We start from the raw sequence: 24,154 nt of genomic DNA, 5'->3' as shown, positions 1-24,154 counted from the left end.
GATAAGCGGAAGAAGATGGATGGATGGATGGATGCATTGCAACACTGATATTGTCTAATTGGAAGTTTCACCACATTTTACTGGCGATGACACAATTCAACTTTGGTCCCACGACTCCATTCTCAGACGCATCGTGCACAGTGGTCGGAGGTCCTGGGTCTCCCCTGTTGGTCCAGGTGTGCGACGTAAACAAGGATTACGTCTTCCTCACCTGGCAGCCGCCCAGCGCCGATGGAACATCGCCCGTGGAAGGCTACAACATTGAGAGGTGAGAATAGTACTAACCCCGTTTCCATATGAGTTGGGAAATTGTGTTAGATGTAAATATAAACGGAATACAATGATTTGCACATCATTTTCAACCCATATTCAGTTGAATATGCTACAAAGACAACATATTTGATGTTCAAACTGATAAATAAATGATAAATAAATGGGTTGTACTTGTATAGCGCTTTTCTACCTTCAAGGTACTCAAAGCGCTTTGACACTACTTCCACATTTACCCATTCACACACACATTCACACACTGATGGAGGGAGCTGCCATGCAAGGCGCTAACCAGCACCCATCAGGAGCAAGGGTGAAGTGTCTTGCTCAGGACACAACGAGGTTGGTACTAGGTGGGGATTGAACCAGGGACCCTCGGGTCGCGCACGGCCATTCTCCCACTGCGCCACGTCGTCCCTAAACATAAACATTTTTTTTTTCTGCAAATAATAATTAACTTTAGAATTTGATACCAGCAACACGTGACAAAGAAGTTGGGAAAGGTGGCAATAAATACTGATAAAGTTGAGGAATGCTCATCAAACACTTATTTGGAACATCCCACAGGTGTGCAAGCTAATTGGGAACAGGTGGGTGCCATGATTGGGTATAAAAAAAGCTTTCACAAGAAAGGATGGGGCGAGGTACACCCCTTTGTCCACAACTGCGTGAGCAAATAGTCAAACAGTTTAAGAACAACGTTTCTCAAAGTGCAATTAAATTTAGGGATTTCAACATCTACACTCCATAATATCATCAAAGGGTTCAGAGAATCTGGAGAAATCACTCCACGTAAGCGGCATGGCCGGAAACCAACATTGAATGACCGTGACCTTCCATCCCTCAGACAGCACTGTATCAAAAACAGACATCAATCTCTAAAGGATATCACCACATGGGCTCAGGAACACTTCAGAAAACCACTGTCGCTAAATACAGTTTGTCGTTACATCTGTAAGTGCAAGTTAAAGCTCTACTATGCAAAGCGAAATCCATTTATCAACAACATCCAAAAATGCAAAAATGCCGCCGGCTTCTCTGGGCCCGAGATCATCTAAGATGGACTCATGCAAAGTGGAAAAGTGTTCTGTGGTCTGACGAGTCCACATTTCAAATTGTTTTTGGAAATATTCGACATCGTGTCATCCGGACCAAAGAGGAAAAGAACCATCCAGACTGTTATCGACGCAAAGTTCAAAAGCCAGCATGTGTGATGGTATGGGGGTGCATTAGTGCAACTTACACATCTGTGAAGGCGCCATTAATGCTGAAAGGTACATACAGGTTTTGGAACAACATATGCTGCCATCTAAGCGCCGTCTTTTTCATGGACGTCCCTGCTTATTTCAGCAAGACAATGCCAAGCCACATTCAGTACGTGTTACAACAGCGTGGCTTCGTAAAAAAAGAGTGCGGGTAATTTCCTGGCCCCGCCTGCAGTCCAGACCTGTCTCCCATCGAAAATGTGTGGTGCATTATGAAGCGTAAAATACGACAGCGGAGACCCCCGGACTGTTGAACGACTGAAGCTCTACATAAAACAAGAATGGGAAAGAATTCCACTTTCAAAGCTTCAACAATTAGTTTCCTCAGTTCCCAATCGTTTATTGAGTCTTGTTAAAAGGAAAGGCCATGTAACACAGTGGTGAACATGCCCTTTCCCAACTACTTTGAAATTCTAAGTTAATTTGCAAAAGAAAAAAAAAGTTTATGAGTTTGAACATCAAATATCTTGTCTTTGTAGTGCTTTCAATTGAATATGGGTTGAAAATGATTTGCAAATCATTGTATTCTGTTTATATTTACATCTAACACAATTTCCCTACTCATATGGAAACAGGGTTTGTATATATATATGTATATATATATGTATATGTATATATGTGTATTTATATATTTATATATATATATATATATATATATATATATATATATATATATATATATATATATATATATATATGTATATATGTATACATATATACATATATATATGTATGTAATTATGTGTGTATATATATATATATATATATATATATATATATATATATATATATATATATATATATATATATATATATATATATATGTGTATATGTATATGTATAAGTGCGTATGTATGCTATTGTATTGTAGAATTTTGTAGCAAATATACAAATAAATACACTCACTCTTTTCATTCTTCAGCTTCAACCTTTGCTCTGTCTGGAGCACACATTCATGTGTCAGCCTGACTCCTGGCAATACCTTCTTCTTGCAAAAAAACACCATGAAACTGTTATGGCTATTCCTAATACTGTTACAATGTTGACTCTCTGTGTTCCGTAAACTTAAAACTAATACGACACATCCTATAGTTCGAGTCGCCTCCTGATGGTCTTGTTGAGCCAAAGTCACCTGGACTTTTATCCCTTGGACTGGCCCCCACCTAGGTGTGACCATGAAGTTGTCTGGCCCAGATAGACTTTGTTTTGCATTGACTATAAGAAGAGAGAATAATTATTGATCGAGGCTCATTTCCATGCGATCATAGCTCGCTGATTGCTGATTGAGACCAATGCTGCCTTTGCCTGTGACCTTTGCGAAATACATTCTGTCAAATCTTGCAAGGATGTCCTGGCCTTTGACTTGTCAATCAAAGGAAGCAGGTGGAACCTAACCCTCATAAAAGCCACGGTACGATATCATACCTGCCAACTACTCCGGTTTTCCCGTAATTAGTACGGTTTTCATCAACCTATTCCGGGTTACGGTTGTAGTGATAAAAAATAAGTTTTTTCATTAATTAAAAAAACTTTTTTTTTTTTAAAGTTTTATTCACGAAATCGCGTAACAACAATGACAATCGACACTGCTTCCCGTAACTTCCTATCGAGCCATTCCGAATGCCATGCGCGAGGCTATTTATAGCACCGCTGCCAAGCACGAGGCCATTGTTTCCAAACGAGCAAACGATCATGGAATCAGCCGGAGAAAAATCGCAAATGAGTCTTAAGCCGAAAAGAAAACTGCAGTCATTCCGTGAAGAATATTCAAAAGCCTATCCGGGAATAATTATCCGTTCCAAAAAGGGTGAAAACTACGCGAATTGCACCTTGTGCAGACAAGATTTTTCGATCGGACACGGAGGAATTAGCGATGTAAAAGACCACGTTGGGACAAAAAAACACAAGTCTAATGCCGTTGCTAGCGATACAAGTGGAAAACTTTCAACGTTTTTCGTCGCCCAAACAGATTCTTTGGATGTGACAAATGCCGAAGTTTTATTTACGGAGGCAATAATTGAGCATGGACTTCTAATCGCACTGGCTGATCACATTTTAGCCACAAAAAGGTAATGACACCAATGTTATCTATTGGAATTGTTTAGTACTGTTATACTGTTAAAAGTGTTTATACTATTTATGCTTTCAAGTCCAAGTTGAAGAAATCTTGTTAAATGTTGACAGCATAACTACCAAAATACAGAAGTATGTCCTTAATATTCTTGCAGTGCTATTTCTGTTGAAAAGTTAAAATGATTACATTAGAGATGTGATGTGCCACTTTTCAAGTGTCTGATGGCTTAAATTAATTTCCATTAATTTTTCATATTTTGAATTCTTTTGAAAGGCTTACAAAAAAACTACATTTGAATTGTAATTCCATGCTATTGACAGGACTATTAATTTTAATGAAGTTAGCTTACCATGTTTACAGTATGATAATTGTGATAGAAATGTGAATTTTAGGCACAGAATATTTTTTACAATTGAACAAGGCAGTAGATTATACAAGCTTGGACAGAAAGTTAATAATGACACCAATTTTGTTTTTTATGGAATTGTTTAGTACTGTTTTACCATTTGTTTACTGTAAAAAGTGTTTATACTTTCAATTAACAAATTGAAGTCTTGTGAAAGGTTGACAGGATAACTGGCATTAACTGTCAAAATAATTTCAAACTATTGAAGTTAGCTTACAGAATAAACATGTCAATCAACCCATATGATTTTTGCTGTAATATTTTTGTTTTGAAAAGTCACTGTGACTGATAGAAAAGTGATGCTTTTAGCAACATTTTAACCTGTCTGAATGCTAATAATCATTTTGCGTCGGGCCCCCCTGAACCCCCCACCAGGACTTTGTCCTGGACCTACCGGGGCCTGCGGCCCCTGGACCCTGGCTACTAGGTTTTTCTGATTTCAAAAGTTGGCAGGTATGCGATATTATTGTGGTATATGTCCAAAAAAGAAAGATAGCATAATGTATAAAATTAAGTGGCAGGAACGTTAAGGATAAACACACTTCCTGTAATTGAATACAAATATAATGCTGGAATGTTGTAATAGTTTTCCCCCCGCGACCCGACCTGGGATATGCGGAAGAAGATGGATGGATGGATGGAGAACGTCATCTCGACCCGCCTGCTGCGTAAAGAGCTAATTGATTATCGGTGTAAATAGCTGAAATTGAGGATGGCAACACGCAGGTGTGATGAATGGCTGGCCTGATGATTACCAGCCTTCTACATCCTGTCGAGAGGCAGGACTCACAGTGCAACAATTAATCACGCTGTACTCATTTGTCTGTTCTTAACAATGTGTATGTTTGCGCATATTTGTATTCTTGCATATCTTTGTAACATTGCCGGTGTGTGAGGAAAGACAACATTCTACTGTATGGCAGCCAGTTCCCTAGCAACAGCGTTATCGTTTGCTAACTCCTCTCATCCCTCTTTGTTTGCCACAATGCGGCAACAGATTGTTGTTGAAGTTTTCTTATCTGGGTCCCCCACATTTATCTTTGAAAATACGTTTTTAATGCATTTTGGAGGCACACTGGAGGTTATTATGGGTCTTAATGGGGTATTTACTGCTTTAGATGTGTTGTGCAGTCTGGCATACTTTACTGTTGCTTTGCAAAGTACAGCTCCTGGAGGCTTCTATCTGTCCACATGTGAAAGAGTGTTCTCACAACTCTTCTGTTTTTTTATTTCTTTTCTTTTGTTGTTTTTCAGATGTGACCTCAGTCAAGGCCAGTGGGTGCGATGCAACGAGCATCTTCAGAAAATGTGCCATTATCCGGTGTTTGGGCTAAAAGAAGGAGCGACGTATCAGTTTAGAGTCCGGGCTGTCAACCGGGCCGGCGAGGGCCGCCCCTCTAAGGCTACTGACCCTGTTGTCACTGAGGACCCCCTGGAACACACCCGGACTACAGGTAAAACAGTTTTGACACATTAAACATCTACTGTACAGAGTATGTCATCATTTACACACTTGTGACTGTTAACTTAGTTGAGCATGTTTGCTCAATTTGTCTGCTTGAGACCCACATTTGAAATGTTTTATTTCCCATAGGAAACTTGACAAGATCATATACAGCAATGCCTTGGTTTTTGTAATCAATTTTAAAGGGTTAGACCAGGGTTTTGAATCTTTTTGACCTCAAGGCCCAACTTTTCCACTTCAGTGGTGCCCGAAAGCCACTCAAATATTAACATAGAATCAGTGATCTTGATTTTAATCATATTCAGTCATTATATCTAACCTTTTATAGTTTAAAAATGCAGAAAATGGTAAAAAAATCCCTCCCCAGCAGTGAGTTCCACAAGTCCTAGAAAGAGCCAAAATTAGAAAAATGTCAAAAATACCCCCGGAATGACTCACAAGCGACCTGGGAAGAAAAGGCAAAAATAGGCCAAAATGTGGGAAAAAAATGCCGAAAATTGTGAAATTTCCCTCCCCGGGAGTCAGTTTCTTCACAAGTCCCGGGTAGAGCCAAAATGAGAAAAATGTCCAAAAATACCAGGCGACCCGGGAAGAAAAAGGCAAAAACAGGCCGAAATATGAGAAAATGACAACTATGGTAAAAATTCCCTCCCCGAGAGTCAGTTCCACAAGTTCTGGGAAGAGCCAAAATGAGAAAAATGTCAAAAATACCCACAGGATGACTCACAGACGACCTGGGAAGAAAAGGCAAAAACAGGCCAAAATGTGAAAAAAAAAATGCCGAAAATTGTCAAAATTCCCTCCCCGGAAGTCAGTTCTACAAGTCCCGGGTAGAGCCAAAATTTGAAAAATGTCAAAAAATACCAGGCGACCCAGGAAGAAAAAGGCAAAAACAGGCCAAAATGTGAAAAAATTACAATAATGTTAAAAATCCCCTCCCCGGGAGTCAGTTCCACAAGTCCCGGGTAGAGACTAAATTAGAAAAATGTCAAAAAATTCCAGGCGACCCAGGAAGAAAAAGGCAAAAACAGGCCAAAATATGAAAAAATGACAACAATGGTAAAAATTTCCCTCCCCGGGAGTCAGTTCCATAAGTTCTGGGAAGAGCCAAAATGAGAAAAATGTCAAAAATACCCACGGGATGACTCACAGGCGACCTGTGAAGAAAAGGCAAAAACAGGCCAATTACGAAAAAAATGCCCAAAATGGTCAAAATTCTTTCCCCGGGAGTCAGTTCCACAAGTCCTGGGTAGAGCCAAAATGAGAAAAATTTCAAAAAATACTAGGCGACCCGGGAAGAAAAAGGCAAAAACAGGCCAAAATATGAGAAAATTACAACAATGTTAAAAATCCCCTCCCTTGGAGTCAGTTTCACAAGTTCTGGGAAGAGCCAAAATGAGAAAAATGTCAAAAATACCCACAGGATGACTCACAGGCGACCTGTAAAGAAAAGGCAAAAACAGGCCAAAATTGGGGGGAAAAAATGCAGAAAATGATCAAAATTCTCTCCCCGGGAGTCAGTTCCACAAGTCCCAAGAGTCAAAATTTGAAAAATGTCAAAAAATACCAGGCGACCCGGGAAGAAAAAGGCAAAAACAGGCCAAATACGAAAAAAATGCCGAAAATGGTCAAAATTCCTTCCCCGGGAGTCAGTTCCACAAGTCCCGGGTAGTGCCAAAATTAGAAAAATATCAAAAAATACCAGGCGACCCGGGAAGAAAAAGGCAAGAATTATCTTATCAGACAGAAAATAAGCAAATATCACCCTTATTTGAGATATTTCATCTTACTTAGATTTCACTTTTTGCAGTGTGACTTTTATTGAAGACTCTTGTTGGGCAAATGGGATGAGATGAGTGGGTAGAGCCATGTTGCTGCCACCTTGGTACTTTGCTGAAGTTTTTCTTGAATTTCAGAGTGTTTTTTTACCTCCATTATCAAAGTGCTGGGACTCATAACTTTGTATTAGCCCATGTGTTACACGACAAAAGAAGTACAGAGACTGAATTGCAGACCCATACAGTAGGATACTTTATTTGGGCTCTCCATTCCACGGACAAAAGAACAACTTTGTTAGTTGAGGCTGCTCTGCAAAAAGTGAAATCTAAGTAAGATGAAATATCTCAAATAAGGGTGATATTTGCTTATTTTCTGTCTGATACGATCATTCTTCTCACTAAGCAGATTTTATGTTAGAGTGTTTTACTTGTTTTAAGTGTTTTGGTCCTAAATGATCTCAGTAAGATATTACAGCTTGTTGCTGAGATTTGATGACCTATATTGAGTAAAACATGCTTGAAACTAGAATATCAAGTGTTGCAAAGCTGTGTCATCAACACTCACAAGTATAAAACTACTTTTTCAAAGTAATAATATCTTATTTCAAGTATGAACAAAAAAATCATGACTTTAACACAATTGTGTCTCATAATTAAAACAGATGACAGCCAAATGGACTTTGCTGTTTTATTTTCAATGAAACAATACAAAATAGGTACTCATTAGAGATGCGCGGTTTGCGGACACAACCGCGGAGTCCGCGGATTATCCGCGGGTCGGGCGGTTGAAATAAAAAAAAATTAGATTTTATCCGCGGGTCGGGTCGGGCGGTTGAAATAAAAAAAAATTAGATTTTAAATAGATTCAGGCGGGTGGCAGTTAAACCAATTCGGAAATATATATACATAGTTAAATGTTTTTACCCACATACGAAAAACGAGCAGGCACCTGCAGCATATGCCACAACAGAAGAAGAAAAAAAAAAGAGATGGCAACGCCGGCAGCAAACGTGGTACGCGACAAACTAAAAAAGGGAATACTAAAGACCAGGGGAAAAAATGGCCAGAAAAGTTCAGCGTGGACTCGTTTTTATGAGGTTGTAAATCAGGATGATAGTAATGCTGGCTACGTGATTTGCAAGAGCTGCGACGCTGTTTATGTCTACGACAGTCACAAAACCGGGACATCTAACATGGTGCATCACATTTGTGCAAAACCCCGAACCTCCACAAACACCCTGAGCATGAGCAGTTTCGTCCGCCGTGATCCCAGAAGAGTGCCACAGGATGTTAAAACAAGATAGAACGCAGCTGCCTGCAGCAGTTTGAGTGGCGCGAGCGCGCTTGGAGGTGCGCTCAGCGCTGCTCCCAGATGATTGCGCACTGCTGTGCGTCTGGGCCGTGACAGCGTGGCACGCATTGAATGTCTCTGCTGCATTGGATCAGTCTCCTTTCTTTAACAGGCAAAAGCTTTATAACCTCACTAATGCCTTGCATCATCTATATTAGATATATAACAACGGGCGGGTGCGGTTTTGATTAAATGTTAGTTCGGGTGGATGCGGATGGTTGACGACTTTTGTGATGCGGTTGCGGATGAAATAATTGCCTATCCGCGCATCTCTAGTACTCATATAGTAGTACAGTTGGCACAGTACAGTAAGCTGACAGTTAATATTTAAACATTTCACATGTGACATTTCTAACAATTTTGAACAGAAATAGTTCATGCACATTCAGATGAATTCTTCAAAATAACAATTAAAACATTTTTGTCCGGGGGCCGGGCTGTATATATGCGCACTAATTGACTGAAAGAGCACGCACTTGGCGCGATGATGTCATGTTATCCATGGAAAAATGCATTTTTAGACCATATGATTTGCCTGAGCGGCTAGGAGACCCCGAGAGTAACAAGCGCTTGCCTTGTTGCCTTTCCATTAAGAACAATAAATTAGTTTTTAGTATAAGTTTGCTGCTTTCAAGAAATGTAATGCCGAGCGCATATCATTATGTCAAGATAATGGCACTAGCATTTACTTCATTTAAGAATATTTTTCAACATATTGAGCAAAAAATGTCTAACTTTTTTTTTTCTACCAACAAAAGTGCACTTGTTATTAGTGAGAATATATTTATTTTAAGCTATTTTTTGGGTTCATTGAGGTTAGCTAATTTTACTTGTTTTGGAAAGTCTTGACAAGCCAAAGTTTATTGTTCTATTGGCAGAAAATGTTGCTTAGTTCAAATAAAATACACCTAATTTTTGTTTGTTTGTTTTCTTGTTTTTAAACACTGACTTTTTGCAGTGTGGTGATGCACTTACATTTTTTTTACAGCGTGAAAAGAAAGCAAGCCATGTGGAAAAACAGACCACTTTAGCGATTTGGAGCAAGGAAAGAGATCAATAGGTGTAAAAGTGTGCGATGGCAATGTTGGCTGAGATATATGTTTAACAGTGTGGGCAGATGGGCCCTGGTCTAATGCTATGCATCATTAAGCAACAGACATACGATGCACTGCCTTCAAAGCCGGGCTCTCCATTCGTCCATCTTGCTCCCTCTCACCTATTTGTGTCTCTATTTGTGTGGCCTCGATACCTGCAGCTGCTTGCACATGAACTTCATCATGCACATACTGTCTCTGTATCTCTGTAGTGGTTCAAGTGCACAATGGAAGGACTATCGTCATCACCAAAGATGAACTGGAAGGTGAGATTTCATTGTGTCATTCAGTACATTTCCGCAAAAGCTCTGATGGCGGTGGCCTCTAATGCGTCTTCATATTAAATTCAACAACACGCTGCAGTAATTGCATGAGTGAGGCAATGAGCGTCTGTTCCATTTTCTGATGCACAGCCCCCTAATGGTGTTCTGGTAAATGCACATAATGGCCACACGCTTTGTGCACTCTTCTTCTATGGAGGTAGTCTCCTCTATACGTCCTTGTGGAGGTGAGAACATGCATCATGTATGTTGGCTGCAGGTTGATTCATCACAGACTTGTAAAATATTTATAAACCTAAAAGGCACAAATCTTAATTTGAATCGGGACACTGATTGAATGTCTGCTCTGTGTTAGAAAATAACATATATATATATATTAAGGGTGTAACGGTACACAAACATTTTGGTTCGGTACGTACCTCGGTTTAGAGGTCACGGTTCGGTTCATTTTCGGTACAGTAAGAAAACAACAAAATATACATTTTTTGGTTATTTATTTACCAAATTTGTAAACAATGGCTTTATCCTTTTAACATTGGGAACACTATAATAATTCTGCCCACGTTAATCAACATTAAACTGCCTCAAGTTGTTGCTCAGATTAAATAAAATGACAAAACTTGTCTTCTACATATTACCAGGAGGGCATTCCATAGTACTGGAGCCCAAATATAAAACGCTCTAAAAACAGGCCAAAATGTGAAAGAATTACAATAATGTTAAAAATCCCCTCCCCGGGAGTCAGTTCCACAAGTCCCGGGTAGAGACTAAATTAGAAAAATGTCAAAAAATTCCAGGCGACCCAGGAAGAAAAAGGCAAAAAACTGGCCAAAATATGAAAAAAAGACAACAATGGTAAAAATTTCCCTCCCCGGGAGTCAGTTCCATAAGTTCTGGGAAGAGCCAAAATGAGAAAGTCAAAAATACCCACGGGATGACTCACAGGCGACCTGTGAAGAAAAGGCAAAAACAGGCCAATTACGAAAAAAATGCCCAAAATGGTCAAAATTCTTTCCCCGGGAGTCAGTTCCACAAGTCCCGGGTAGAGCCAAAATGAGAACATTTTCAAAAAATACTAGGCGACCCGGGAAGAAAAAGGCAAAAACAGGCCAAAATATGAGAAAATGACAACAATGTTGAAAATCCCCTCCCCGGGGGTCAGTTCCACAAGTTCTGGGAAGAGCCAAAATGAGAAAAATGTCAAAATACCCACAGGATGATTCACAGGCGACTGGTGAAGAAAAGGCAAAACAGGCCAATTACGAAAAAAATGCCCAAAATGGTCAAAATTCTTTCCCCGGGAGTCAGTTCCACAAGTCCCGGAATGAGAAAATTTTCAAAAAATACTAGGCGACCCGGGAAGAAAAAGGCAAAAACAGGCCAAAATATGAGAAAATTACAACAATGTTAAAAATCCCCTCCCCGGTAGTCAGTTCCATATGTTCTGGGAAGAGCCAAAATGAGAAAGTCAAAAATACCCACGGGATGACTCACAGGCGACCTGTGAAGAAAAGGCAAAAACAGGCCAATTACGAAAAAAATGCCCAAAATGGTCAAAATTCTTTCCCCGGGAGTCAGTTCCACAAGTCCCGGGTAGAGCCAAAATGAGAAAATTTTCAAAAAATACTAGGCGACCCGGGAAGAAAAAGGCAAAAACAGGCCAAAATATGAGAAAATTACAATGTTAAAAATCCCCTCCCCGGGGGACAGTTCCACAAGTTCTGGGAAGAGCCAAAATGAGAAAAATGTAAAAAATACCCACAGGATGACTCACAGGCGACCGGTGAAGAAAAGGAAAAAACACTCACGTGCAACATCAAACAGTTTCAAGTCAACTCATCATGCTTAATTTATTACAGCATTTAAAAAGCTTTATTATGTAAATGTTATATTTGTATCAACATGTGATAGCAGGGACCCTGCCATTCAAAACTAGGCTGCTGCATTACTAATGATTAATGTAACTATAGCTGAAACAATAGTACAATAGCAATAGGAGCAACTATTCATCCCTGAACACCATGGAGTTCGTGTAGGCTTAATGATGCACTTACATTATTATATCAACTATCAGAGACAGAAACTCTTCATTTAACATAATGTCCTTTTTTGTTGCTTCAACACAGCTCAATCAACACAGAAAAATGTCAAGTGAAATAACAGACAGACAGGGCTTTGCTGTCCGTAACACACACACACACACACTGCAAAATGAGCTAACGTTACGCTAAAAGCTAATTAGCCTTCACCTCAAGCCAGGACTGCGAGCGAGCTGAGCTGCCTTCTATATTTCTAGAATGTCAACGGGCTCATAGTGATGTTACTAGTAGTTGACTGGGAGGTGTTTATTATCATTTGGGGAGAGTCCGCTGCCTGATGCTTACCTGCTAAACGCTAAGCACTGACTACATGCGCTTTGAATATGCACTGCTGATTGGCTGTTACCGCTCTGTGTGTAACCAATCAGATGGTTGTGTGGGTGGGACAATGCTGGGTGCTGTGTAGAGGACAGAGGCAGAAAGCGGAGCAGCTTGTTAAGACTTTAGCTTAGGCAGCTACTTAATATGTCCATGTGGAAACTCTTTCGGTACTCCTCCGAACCGAACCAAAACCCCCGTACCGAAACGGTTCAGTACAAATACACGTACTGTTACACCCCTAATATATATATATTTTTTTTTAAATAAATATTAGGAACACAGCAACAGCTGCCATCCTTCTGTCCCCGATAGGTCATGTCCGAATTCCCTTCCCGCCCACCAATGTCCATGCCTGCGAGGTGAGCGACACGTATGTTGTGGTGAGCTGGACCGAGCCGGAACCCCGAGGGAAGGAACCCCTCACCTTCTACGTGGAGCGGGTATGTCTTTTATTTTTATTTTTTAGGTTTATTTGAAATAGGGACATATACAGAAACATAGACATCTGAAACAGTCATCCAATGTATGCATCATAGTGTTTGTAGCCAAAGCTCATTTACAACGCTTGTCCCCAACGTCAGTGGCACCTAAAATTGCACACTTTTGTCAAATTCATTTTATATATATATATATATATACATATATATGACTGGGAGGTGTGTGTGTGTGTGTGTGTGTGTATGTGTGTGTGTGTGTGTGTTACGGACAGCAAAGCCCTGTCTGTCTGTTATTTCACTTGACCTTTTTCTGTGTTGATTGAGCTGTGTTGAAGCAGCAAAAAAGGACATTATGTTAAATGAAGAGTTTCTGTCTCTGATAGTTGATATAATAATGTAAGTGCATCATTAAGCCTACATGAACTCCATGGTGTTCAAGGATGAATAGTCTCTCCTATTGCTATTGTACCATTTTTTCAGCTATAGTTACATTAATCATTAGTAATGCAGCAGCCTAGTTTTGAATGGCAGGGTCCCTGCTATCACATGTTGATACAAATATAACATTTACATAATAAAAATCAACTACAGGCTTCCCAAATGCTGTAATAAATTAAGCATGATGAGTTGACTTGAAACTGTTTAATGTTGCACTTTTTATATGTAGAAGAAAAGTTTTGTCATTTTATTTAATCTGAGCAACAACTTGAGGCAGTTAAATGTTGATTAACGTGGGCAGAATTATTATAGTGTTCCCAATGTTAAAAGGAAAAAGCCATTGTTTACAAATTTGGTAAATAAATAACCAAAAAATTTATATTTTGTTGTTTTCTTACTGTACCGAAAATGAACCGAACCGTGACCTCTAAACCAAGGTACGTACCGAACCGAAATTTTTGTATACCGTTTCACCCCTAATATATATATATATATATATATATATATATATATATATATATATATATGTATATATATATATATATATGTATATATATATATATATATATATATATATATATATATATATATATATATATATATATATATATATATATATATATATGTCTTAATAAGGTTATCCAAAAAATAGTGCTCGATATCGTAGTAGAGCGCAATATATGTATGTGTGGGGAAAAAAATCACAAGACTACTTCATCTCTACAGGCCTGTTTCATGAGGGGTTCCCTCAATCATCAGGAGATTTTAATGGAAGCATTCACATACCATGGTTTGTATAGGGCACAGAGTGGGTGGGTGCAGGCTGGCGTAGGGGCGTGGTGATTGGCTCATGTGTTACCTAGGAGGTGTTTCCGTCTGTGGCGGCATGCTGATACAATTTCGCTGCGCTTGTTGAGGGATGACAGGTCTGGACGGTAAATAATAAACAGTTTCTCTTTCAAGCATAGGTTGCATCTTTTATTACCACTATTGTAAGGTGTGCTGGATGCAAGAATTTGCCATGTTATTGAATATTCAACATTATTGTCTTTGAGGTCCCAAATGTGTTTGCTGAGTTCTGTGGTATTCCGCAGGTTTTGGTTCCTGAAAGAAGCCTTGTGATTGTTCCATCTGTGTTAATGTCCTTGCGTGTTACCTTAGATTGGTAAACAACTGATGTTTGTAAGCACCTCCCGTTGAGAGGGCCATCAGGTTTCTTGCGGCAGTTGCAGCCTTTGTTGGTTTTGGAGTCGCTCCGTCCAGGGGCCGACGGCTCATTTGCAATTGTTTTGTTGTGGTTTGAGATAATTTGTCGTATATTGTTCATACAGCTGTAGCTCAATTTAATGTTGTTCTTGTTGAATACTTTTCTTAGGGTGTTGCCTTTGGGGAAGTGTTTGTCAATCAGAGTGAGGAATTTGTGGCCAATGTTAGTTGAGACGTTTTTGCTGTATGGGGGGTTGTACCAGATGATGTTGTTTCGTTTTCTGTTCTTTTTTGGTTGGTTTCCTGGCGTGGGTTCATAGGTGAGGGTGAAATTGTATCCGCTTTCATCAAGTGCTTTTTGGTACGGGGGGGTTGCTTGGTCAAATTCAGCTTTGCTAGATATAGCTTTGCTATATATATATATATATATATATATATATATATATATATATATATATATATATCTCATAAGAAAGGTTATGAACAACATTATGAACACCATCCCATGTTTTTAATCGACAGATCATAACATTAACTAACTTCCGTTTGTGCCAATGGAGCCGGGCGCGACCGTGCACGTGCACTTAACGCGACTAAAAAAAACGTGATCCTTCCTCCTTGTTAATGTTAAAGACAATGTACACGTCATTGCACATGCAGCTCAATATTGCTCATTAAATACTTTACAATTCCACAAGAGTTCCGCAGCAGCGTCCGTGCACTTTAGGCTTTTAAACATGCAAAAGGTCTCGTTGGTGCGTGCTGATTTGAGTAATAATGTACACGTCACTGCACATGTAATACATCACCATGTTGCTGATTAAACATGTTATAACTCTATGAGGGTTGGCTTTCAGCAGCACAGGCGTGCATGTGAGTTTTAAACACTTAAAGGAGCCATATGTAGAAGACCCGTTCAAGATGAGACAAACAAACAGTGTACAGGGTTACAGAACAGGAACGCTGATGGGTCGCCACAAGGCGCCCCGTAAAAGATGGGTAAAAGGTAAAACTCTGGGGAAAAAGATGAGTAAAAAAATACAATCTAGACTGGGCTCCTAAGGGGGCCTAGTCTGGAGTGGGAAAAACCCTCCATGCAATGCACACATAAACACGTTACATTTAATCACAACAACTCGCAACAGAGGGGCGGGGAGTTGGGGCCCTGGAAGGCGACCGCTGCTATGAAGCGCTGCCATCCGACCATCACCCCGAGGGGAAAGAAGCGGTGGTGAAGGCGTGGGGTGGGGGAGGGGTTGGGGGGTGGGGGTGTGCCCAATTGTCTTGGGTGTAATGATGTAATGTTTTTTATCGACTGAGGCCGATCTGCAAAAGTTCGACTCCATGTGTCGTTGAGGAGGGAGGGAGGTCTAAAGCGTCCATCATTGAGGTGTCCTCGGGGGTGTTTTTCAGAACAGCCTGGTCCTGTTTTCACAGCGTCAAGGCCATTCGAGGGAGTCAAATCGTAGATTAGGATGTTTTTTTTTCCGCGAACAGACAAAACAATGACTTGTCTGTTCTATTCGTCCGTGATGATGTTGGTGGAGAAGGCCTGGTTCTCAGTCTCCGGTCTAATTCATCCCTAAAGGTCGTTCTATCGGGTTCAGGTCAGGACTCTGTGCAGGCCAGTCAAGTTCATCCACACCAGACTCTATCATCCATGTCTTTATGGACCTTGCTTTCTGCACTGGTGCACAGTCATGTTGGAAGAGGAAGGGACCCGCCCCAAACTGTTCCCACCAGGTTGGGAGCATGGAATTGTCCAAAATGTTTTGGTAGCCTGGAGCATCCCAAGTTCCTTTCACTGGAACTAAGGGGCCAAGCCCACCACACCATAATTCCTCCTCCACCAAATTTCACATTCAGCACAATGCAGTCCGAAATGTACCGTTCTCCTGGCAACTTCCAAACCCAGACTGGTCCGTCAGATTGCCAGATGGAAAAGCGTTTGTAGCACAGGTGGCATCCTATGACGGTTCCACGCTGGAAATCACTGAAAGCGGCCTATTCTTTCACAAGTGTTTGTAGAAACAGTCTCCGTGCCTAAGTGCTTGATTTTATACACTTGTGGCCGAACCAAGTGATTAGGACACCTGATTCTCATCTTTTGGATGGATGGCCAAATACTTTTGGCAATATAGTGTAGGTCAAAAGGCATTATTAATAAATCATGTTCTGTTCGAGTTCCTCTATAACTGATAACAGTAGTTCAGCCGTGATATGCTCATTTCAAAATTAGTGTAACATTATTTTTGTACAGTAACAATACGAAGGTCCTGAGTAGTCTTGGGTTCAATCCTGGGCTCGGGATCTTTCTGTGTGGAGTTTGCATGTTCTCCCCGTGACTGCGTGGGTTCCCTCCGGGTACTCCGGCTTCCTCCCACCTCCAAAGACATGCACCTGGGGATAGGTTGATTGGCAACACTAAAATGGTCCCTAGTGTGTGAATGTGAGTGTGAATGTTGTCTGTGTATCTGTGTTGGCCCTGCGATGAGGTGGTGACTTGTCCAGGGTGTACCCCGCTTTCCGCTGATTGTAGCTGAGATAGGCTCCAGCGACCCCCCCGACCCCGAAGGGAATAAGCGGTAGAAAATGGATGGATGGAACACGTACAGTCGACCAAAACTGCCTTTTAAAAAGGGACAAATTAGATTCCTGAGTGTACCTATTGTTGTGGCCAATTAGTGTACAGTATGCCCAAATTTAGACATCCAAACATCTTAATTGGTTATCTTTCCCACATCTGCTGAGCATGAGGATCATGTTGTTTCATCATCACACATTAGATGATTTCGGGCAGCCCGGCGCCGGAGCATGTGGCAAATTAAAAGCAAACTCCTGACCGCAGCTCTAATCTGAAGAGACAGGTGGAGAACACACACACACTCACACACACACACACACACACACACACGTAGGCATGCACATCTGTGATTTCAAGGTTGGGTGCAGTTTACGGTCAAAGCTCCATCACATCCGGCAGAATTCAGCAAAATAATGTGTCGTTTTTTTTTAATATTCCCTTTATCCGAGAGAATCTCCAAAGTTCAAACTGATGCTCAAATAAGAAGAATCCCTCCATCGTGTGGAGCAATTAAGTCCCCCGGGCTCTTCAATATCAGCAACATCTTCTACCTCCATCAGAAAAGTGCCGCAGGAAATCTAATTTCTACTGGCCTGTTATTCGTTACTGAGGTAATAAAAGTGTCAGAGCCGTCAAAGGCATATATGAAATACAAAAGTTTGCTCCTCCACGTCTGCTTATTTAATGAAGGCCACGTTTAAATACCCCCCCCCCCCCCCCCCCCGCCCCCTGATCTGTAGAATCGCTGATGCCTTTCACACTACCTCGCTTTCTACCTTGGGCAAGCGCGTCACCAAATAAAGCAATGGTCAAAGAGAGATGTGAGAGGTAACTGTAGGCAGGATTTGTAGCACAGAAGTAAAGCTGGGAATAAATTGTGCACTTTTGAAAGTACCGTTTCTGACATTTTAACTCACAGCGCATGAATTAATCGTCAAAGCTGACGATTAAAGCGCCCGCACTGCCAGGACTGACGACTTGACATTGTACGGCAGGGTCAGTGCGCTTCCATCAGAGCCCTCTATTATGCCAAAGTCATTTTTTAATGGTTTTCTAACATGAATGTTACATGACACCGCCTCAGACCGGCTGCTACCGCGATGAGCCCAGCAACATTGGATTAAAACGGACCTATGATGATTTAAGTCTACATTTAAAACACTTCCATCCATCCATCCATTGTCTTACGCTTATCCGAGGAAGCCCAGACTTCCCTCTCCCCAGCCACTTCGTCCAGCTCCTCCCGGGGGATCCCGAGGCGTTCCCAGGCCAGTCGGGAGACATAGTCTTCCCAACGTGTCCTGGGTCTTCCCCATGGCCTCCTGCCGGTCGGACGTGCCCTAAACACCACCCTCGGGAGGCGTTCAGGTGGCATCCTGACCAGATGCCCGAACCACCTCATCTGGCTCCTCTCCATGTGGAGGAGCAGCGGCTTTACTCTGAGTTCCTCACGGATGACAGAGCTCCTCACCCTATCTCTAAAGGAGAGACCCACCACCCGGCGGAGGAAACTCATTTCGGCCGCTTGTACCCGTGATCTTGTCCTTTCGGTCATAACCCAAAGCTCATGACCATAGGTGAGGATGGGAACGTAGATCGACCAGTAAATTGAGAGCTTTGCCTTCCGGCTCAGCTCCTTCTTCACCACAACGGATCGATACAGCGTCCGCATTACTGAAGACGCCGCACTGATCCGCCTGTCCATCTCACGATCCACTCTTCCCTCACTCGTGAACAAGACTCCTAGGTACTTGAACTCCTCCACTTGGGGCAAGATCTCCTCCCCAACTTGGAGATGGCACTCTGCCCTTTCCCGGGCGAGAACCATGGACTCGGACTTGGAGGTGCTGATTCTCATCCCAGTCGCTTCACACTCGGCCGCGAACCGATCCAGTGAGAGCTGAAGATCCTGGCCAGTTGAAGCCATCAGGACCACATCATCTGCAAAAAGCAGAGACCTAATCCTGCAGCCACCAAACCAGATCCCCTCAACGCCTTGACTGCGCCTAGAAATTCTGTCCATAAAAGTTATGAACAGAAAGGGTGACAAAGGGCAGCCTTGGCGGAGTCCAACCCTCACTGGAAACGGGTCCGACTTACGGCCGGCAATGCGGACCAAGCTCTGACACTGATCGTACAGAGAGCGGACCGCCACAATCAGACAGTCCGATACCCCATACTCTCTGAGCACTCCCCACAGGACCATGGTCGAATGCCTTCTCCAAGTCCACAAAGCACATGTAGACTGGTTGGGCAAACTCCCATGCACCCTCAAGGACCCTGCTGAGAGTATAGAGCTGGTCCACAAAAACTCCCTGAGCATTCAGTGGAGCCCATGTGAGCAACATCAGACGTGCACACTGTGGCTACACCAGCAGCACACCTGTCCCAAACCTGACTAAATAACAAGTTCAATCTCCATCCATCCATCCATTTTTTCTACCGCTTGTCCCTTTCGGGGTCGCGGGGGGTGCTGGAGCCTATCTCAGCTGCATTCGGGCGGAAGGCGGGGTACACCTTGGACAAGTCCCTACCTCATCGCAGGGCCAACACAGATAGACAGACAACATTCTCTTATTATTATAATCAAATGACAGCAGTCATTTCCATGAGGTTATTTTCTAATATAAGTGTTTAGGCCCACTTACAATGACAATAACAAAAAATATTGTTTTTCATGAACTGTGTACTTGTAAATATTGTAAATATTGTAAATAATTCAATGTGATTATCCTGTGTGATGACTGTATTATGATGATAGTATATATCTGATAGTACATATCTGTATCATGAATCAAATTAAGTGGACCCCGACTTAAACAAGTTGAAAAACGTATTCGGGTGTTACCATTTAGTGGTCAATTGTACGGAATATGTACTTCACTGTGCAACCTACTAATAAAAGTCTCAATCAATCAATCAATCAATCAATCAATCAAGTATTGTTTGTCTGGGTGGAGGTCCTGTTTTGGAAATAGTTTGTACCCCTTTCAGACATTGCATTTAGTTCCCATTAAAACATTCACATGTTGCACAATGAGATGTAAGCAGGGGATCATGTGTACATTCCTGTAACTTCCTGTTTGTAAAAAATATCTTTTTATTAGTATTTATTTAATATACTAACAGCATTTCATGATTAATATTTATAAATGAAGATTCCTAATAAATAAATAAAGCACATATTTGATTGGTAAATCATAGTGTAACGACCTGGAATGACACTTTATGTGTGGTGTTGGAGTTGTCCGACTTTTTGTGTGGCTGTAAACGCATCGCTGGCTAAGTGCCATATGTGCATGTGTTGGCGCAAGTGAGAAAGAGCGAGCGGCTGCTGTTGATATAACAAAGTTGCTTTTGGTCTGGTTTGTACTGCAGAAAATTACCACTTTTGCTAGATATCATTTTTTTTACTAATGTTTTGGTGATGTGTTTATGGCCGACAATAAAGAGTTTTGCTCAGTAAAGTGATGGATGGAATTCATGTCCTCAAAGCGTCTCGACAGACGTTACAATATTTGAACAATGATGACGAAAACTGTTTTCTCTGTCGTGTCCATGTCGTGTCGAAAATTGTTATGCGCTTATTTTTTTATTTGATTTTGTGCGCGGCATAGATTTGCTGTGCGCAGAGGACGCTTGAGCAGTGCGCAATTGCACAGGCGCACACCTTAGAGGGAACATTGCCCCCAATATAGTTGTCCGGCTGGAAATCGGGAGATTCAGGAGTCCATCCATCCATCCATCCATCTTCTTCCGCTTATCCGAGGTCGGGTCGCGGGGGCAGCAGCCTAAGCAGGGAAGCCCAGACTTCCCTCTCCCCAGCCACTTCGTCCAGCTCTTCCCGTGGGACCCCGAGGCGTTCCCAGGCCAGCCGGGAGACATAGTCTTCCCAACGTGTCCTGGATCTTCCCCGCGGCCTCCTACCGGTCGGACGTGCCCTAAACACCTCCCTAGGGAGGCGCTCGGGTGGCATCCTGACCAGATGCCCGAACCACCTCATCTGGCTCCTCTCCATGTGGAGGAGCAGCGGCTTTACTTTGAGCTCCCCCCGGATGGCAGAGCTTCTCACCCTATCTCTAAGGGAGAGCCCCGCCACCCGGCGGAGGAAACTCATTTCGGCCGCTTGTACCCATGATCTTGTCCTTTCGGTCATAGCCCAAAGCTCATGACCATAGGTGAGGATGGGAACGTAGATCGACCGGTAAATTAAGAGCTTTGCCTTCCGGCTCCGCTCCTTCTTCACCACAACGGATCGATACAGCGTCCGCATTACTGAAGACGCCGCACCGATCCGCCTGTCGATCTCACGATCCACTCTTCCCTCACTCGTGAACAAGACTCCGAGGTACTTGAACTCCTCCACTTGGGGCAAGATCTCCTCCCCAACTTGAAGATGGCACTCTGCCCTTTCCCGGGCGAGAACCATGGACTCGGACTTGGAGGTGCTGATTCTCATCCCAGTCGCTTCACACTCGGCTCTGAACCGATCCAGCGAGAGCTGAAGATCCTGGCCAGATGAAGCCATCAGGACCACATCATCTGCAAAAAGCAGAGACCTAATCCTGCAGCCACCAAACCAGATCCCCTCAACGCCTTGACTGCGCCTAGAAATTCTGGAGTCTCCTGGAAAATTCGGGAGGGTTGGCAAGTATGATACAGGCACACACACAATGGTGTGTTCCCAGTTGGACTTACTGAAAGCACTTTTTAACGTGTTCAGCATCAAGGCTAATTTTCAGTCAGCACATTATTGTGGAACCTCTGAGATTTTTTTTTTTTTTTAATGAGTGAGAAGTACTATAACAAAGGACCTTTCAGCTTTCCAAAAGGTGACGGTATTTATTCCTGACAGAGCGTGAAGTGCTTTGTTTTGAACAACGCATTCATCAGTGAGTGCTGATACAGTTCTTGCAGACATGTATCACACTTAAAAGCAGGAGTCTCTCAACTTGTATTACTATAAGAGCTACTTGAACAAAAAGACAAAGTGCTTTTAAGTGTTTAGCAGCTCACTGGTTCAACATGTCGCTTGTCACAAAGGCTTCTGTTTCAGTCACAGGAAGGGAAGAGCACCTGGGAGCTGGCCAGTCTGGACGTGGTGGTCAACTCTCCCAGGTTCCCGGTCTTTGACCTGGTTAAAGGAACACAGTACCGCTTCAGGGTGCGCGCCATCAACAAGTATGGCGTCAGCGACCCGTCGGAGCCGAGTGGCCTGATCTGCTTGGGGACCCCACGACGTAAGCGTAGAACCGTACTGACTTTGGTTAGATGTATTGGCTAACCTATGTTTTTTTTACAGGCGCGCCTGCTCCACCTTCATCTGTCTTGGCCTTCAGAGACACCGACACCTCGGTGCTCCTTGAGTGGCAGGAGCCCAAAGACAAAGAGGGCGTCCTGGGATATTATGTGTACTACAGCGAAACCGGACAACGGGACTGGAAGATTGTCAACAACAAACCTGTTACAGACACCAGGTGATGAAGGACACCTTAACTCAGGGGTGTCCCCACATCTGCGGTCCCATACCTGCCAACTACTCCGGTTTTCCCGTAATTAGTACGGTTTTCATCAACCTATTCCGGGTTACGGTTGCAGTGATAAAAAATACGTTTTTTCATTCATTAAAAAAAAAAATTTAAAAAAAAATGTTATTCACGAAATCGCGTAACAACAACGACAATCGACACTGCTTCCCGTAACTTCCTATCGAGCCATTCCGAATGCCATGCGCGAGGCTATTTATAGCACCGCTGCCAAGCACGAGGCACCTGTTGCCATTGTTTCCAAACGAGCGAACGATCATGGAATCAGCCGGAGAAAAATCGCAAACGAGTCTTAAACCGAAAAGAAAACTGCAGTCATTCCGTGAAGAATATTCAAAAGCCTATCCAGGAATAATTATCCGTTCCAAAAAGGGTGAAAACTACGCGAATTGCACCTTGTGCAGACAAGATTTTTCGATCGGACACGGAGGAATTAGCGATGTAAAAGACCACGTTGGGACAAAAAAACACAAGTCTAATGCCGTTGCTAGCGATACAAGTGGAAAACTTTCAACGTTTTTCGGATTTTAGCCACAAAAAGGTAATGACACCAATGTTATCTATTGGAATTGTTTAGTACTGTTATACTGTTAAAAGTGTTTATACTATTTATGCTTTCAAGTCCAAGTTGAAGAAATCTTGTTAAATGTTGACAGCATAACTACCAAAATACAGAAGTATGTCCTTAATATTTTTGCAGTGCTATTTCTGTTGAAAAGTTCAAATGATTACATTAGAGATGTGATGTGCCACTTTTCAAGTGTCTGATGGCTTAAATTAATTTTCATGAATTTTTCATATTTTGAATTCTTTTGAAAGGCTTACAAAAAAACTACATTTGAATTGTAATTCCATGCTATTGACAGGACTATTAATTTTAATGAAGTTAGCTTACCATGTTTACAGTATGATAATTGTGATAGAAATGTGAATTTTAGGCACAGAATATTTTTTACAATTGAACAAGGCAGTAGATTATACAAGCTTGGACAGAAAGTTAATAATGACACCAATTTTTTTTTTTAATGGAATTGTTTAGTACTGTTTTACCATTTGTTTACTGTAAAAAGTGCTTATACTGTTTATACTTTCAATTAACAAATTGAAGTCGTGTGAAAGGTTGACAGGATAACTGGCATTAACTGTCAAAATAATTTCAAACTATTGAAGTTACAGAATAAACATGTCAATCAACCCATATGATTTTTGCTGTAATATTTTTGTTTTGAAAAGTCACTGTGACTGATAGAAAAGTGATGGTTTTAGCAACATTTTAACCTGTCTGAATGCAATCAATCATTTTGCGTCCCTGAACCCCCCACCTGCGGCCCCTGGACCCTGGCTACTAGGTTTTTCTGACTTCAAAAGTTGGCAGGTATGCGGTCCCCTCCCAAGGTTTCTCATTGTCCCATTGGGTTGGCTTTTTCCTTGCCTTGATGTGGGATCTGAGCCGAGCCTTTGAGACACTTGTGATTTAGGGCTATATAAGTAAACATTGATCGATTGATTGATATCAAAGTATATTATTACCATTTCGCT

The 24,154-nt window shown here is 41.9% G+C and overlaps 1 protein-coding gene across 1 annotated transcript in view; it reads left to right on the top strand.

The window, feature by feature from the left end:
* The window catches only part of myom3 (myomesin 3), a 235,039-nt gene that overhangs the window by 117,753 nt on the left and 93,132 nt on the right, over positions 1-24,154 (top strand). Inside the window, exons 11-16 of the mRNA XM_061958714.2 lie at positions 127-268; positions 5,270-5,469; positions 9,916-9,969; positions 12,717-12,844; positions 22,126-22,309; positions 22,372-22,546. Of these exons, the coding sequence (XP_061814698.2) occupies positions 127-268; positions 5,270-5,469; positions 9,916-9,969; positions 12,717-12,844; positions 22,126-22,309; positions 22,372-22,546 (883 nt within the window). The remainder of the gene's footprint in view (positions 1-126; positions 269-5,269; positions 5,470-9,915; positions 9,970-12,716; positions 12,845-22,125; positions 22,310-22,371; positions 22,547-24,154) is intronic.

This window comes from Nerophis lumbriciformis, linkage group LG04, assembly GCF_033978685.3.
Source record: "Nerophis lumbriciformis linkage group LG04, RoL_Nlum_v2.1, whole genome shotgun sequence".
Lineage (NCBI taxonomy): Eukaryota > Metazoa > Chordata > Actinopteri > Syngnathiformes > Syngnathidae > Nerophis > Nerophis lumbriciformis.
Note: the sequence above shows the minus strand (reverse complement) of the source record. Positions and strands in the feature narration are given on the sequence as shown.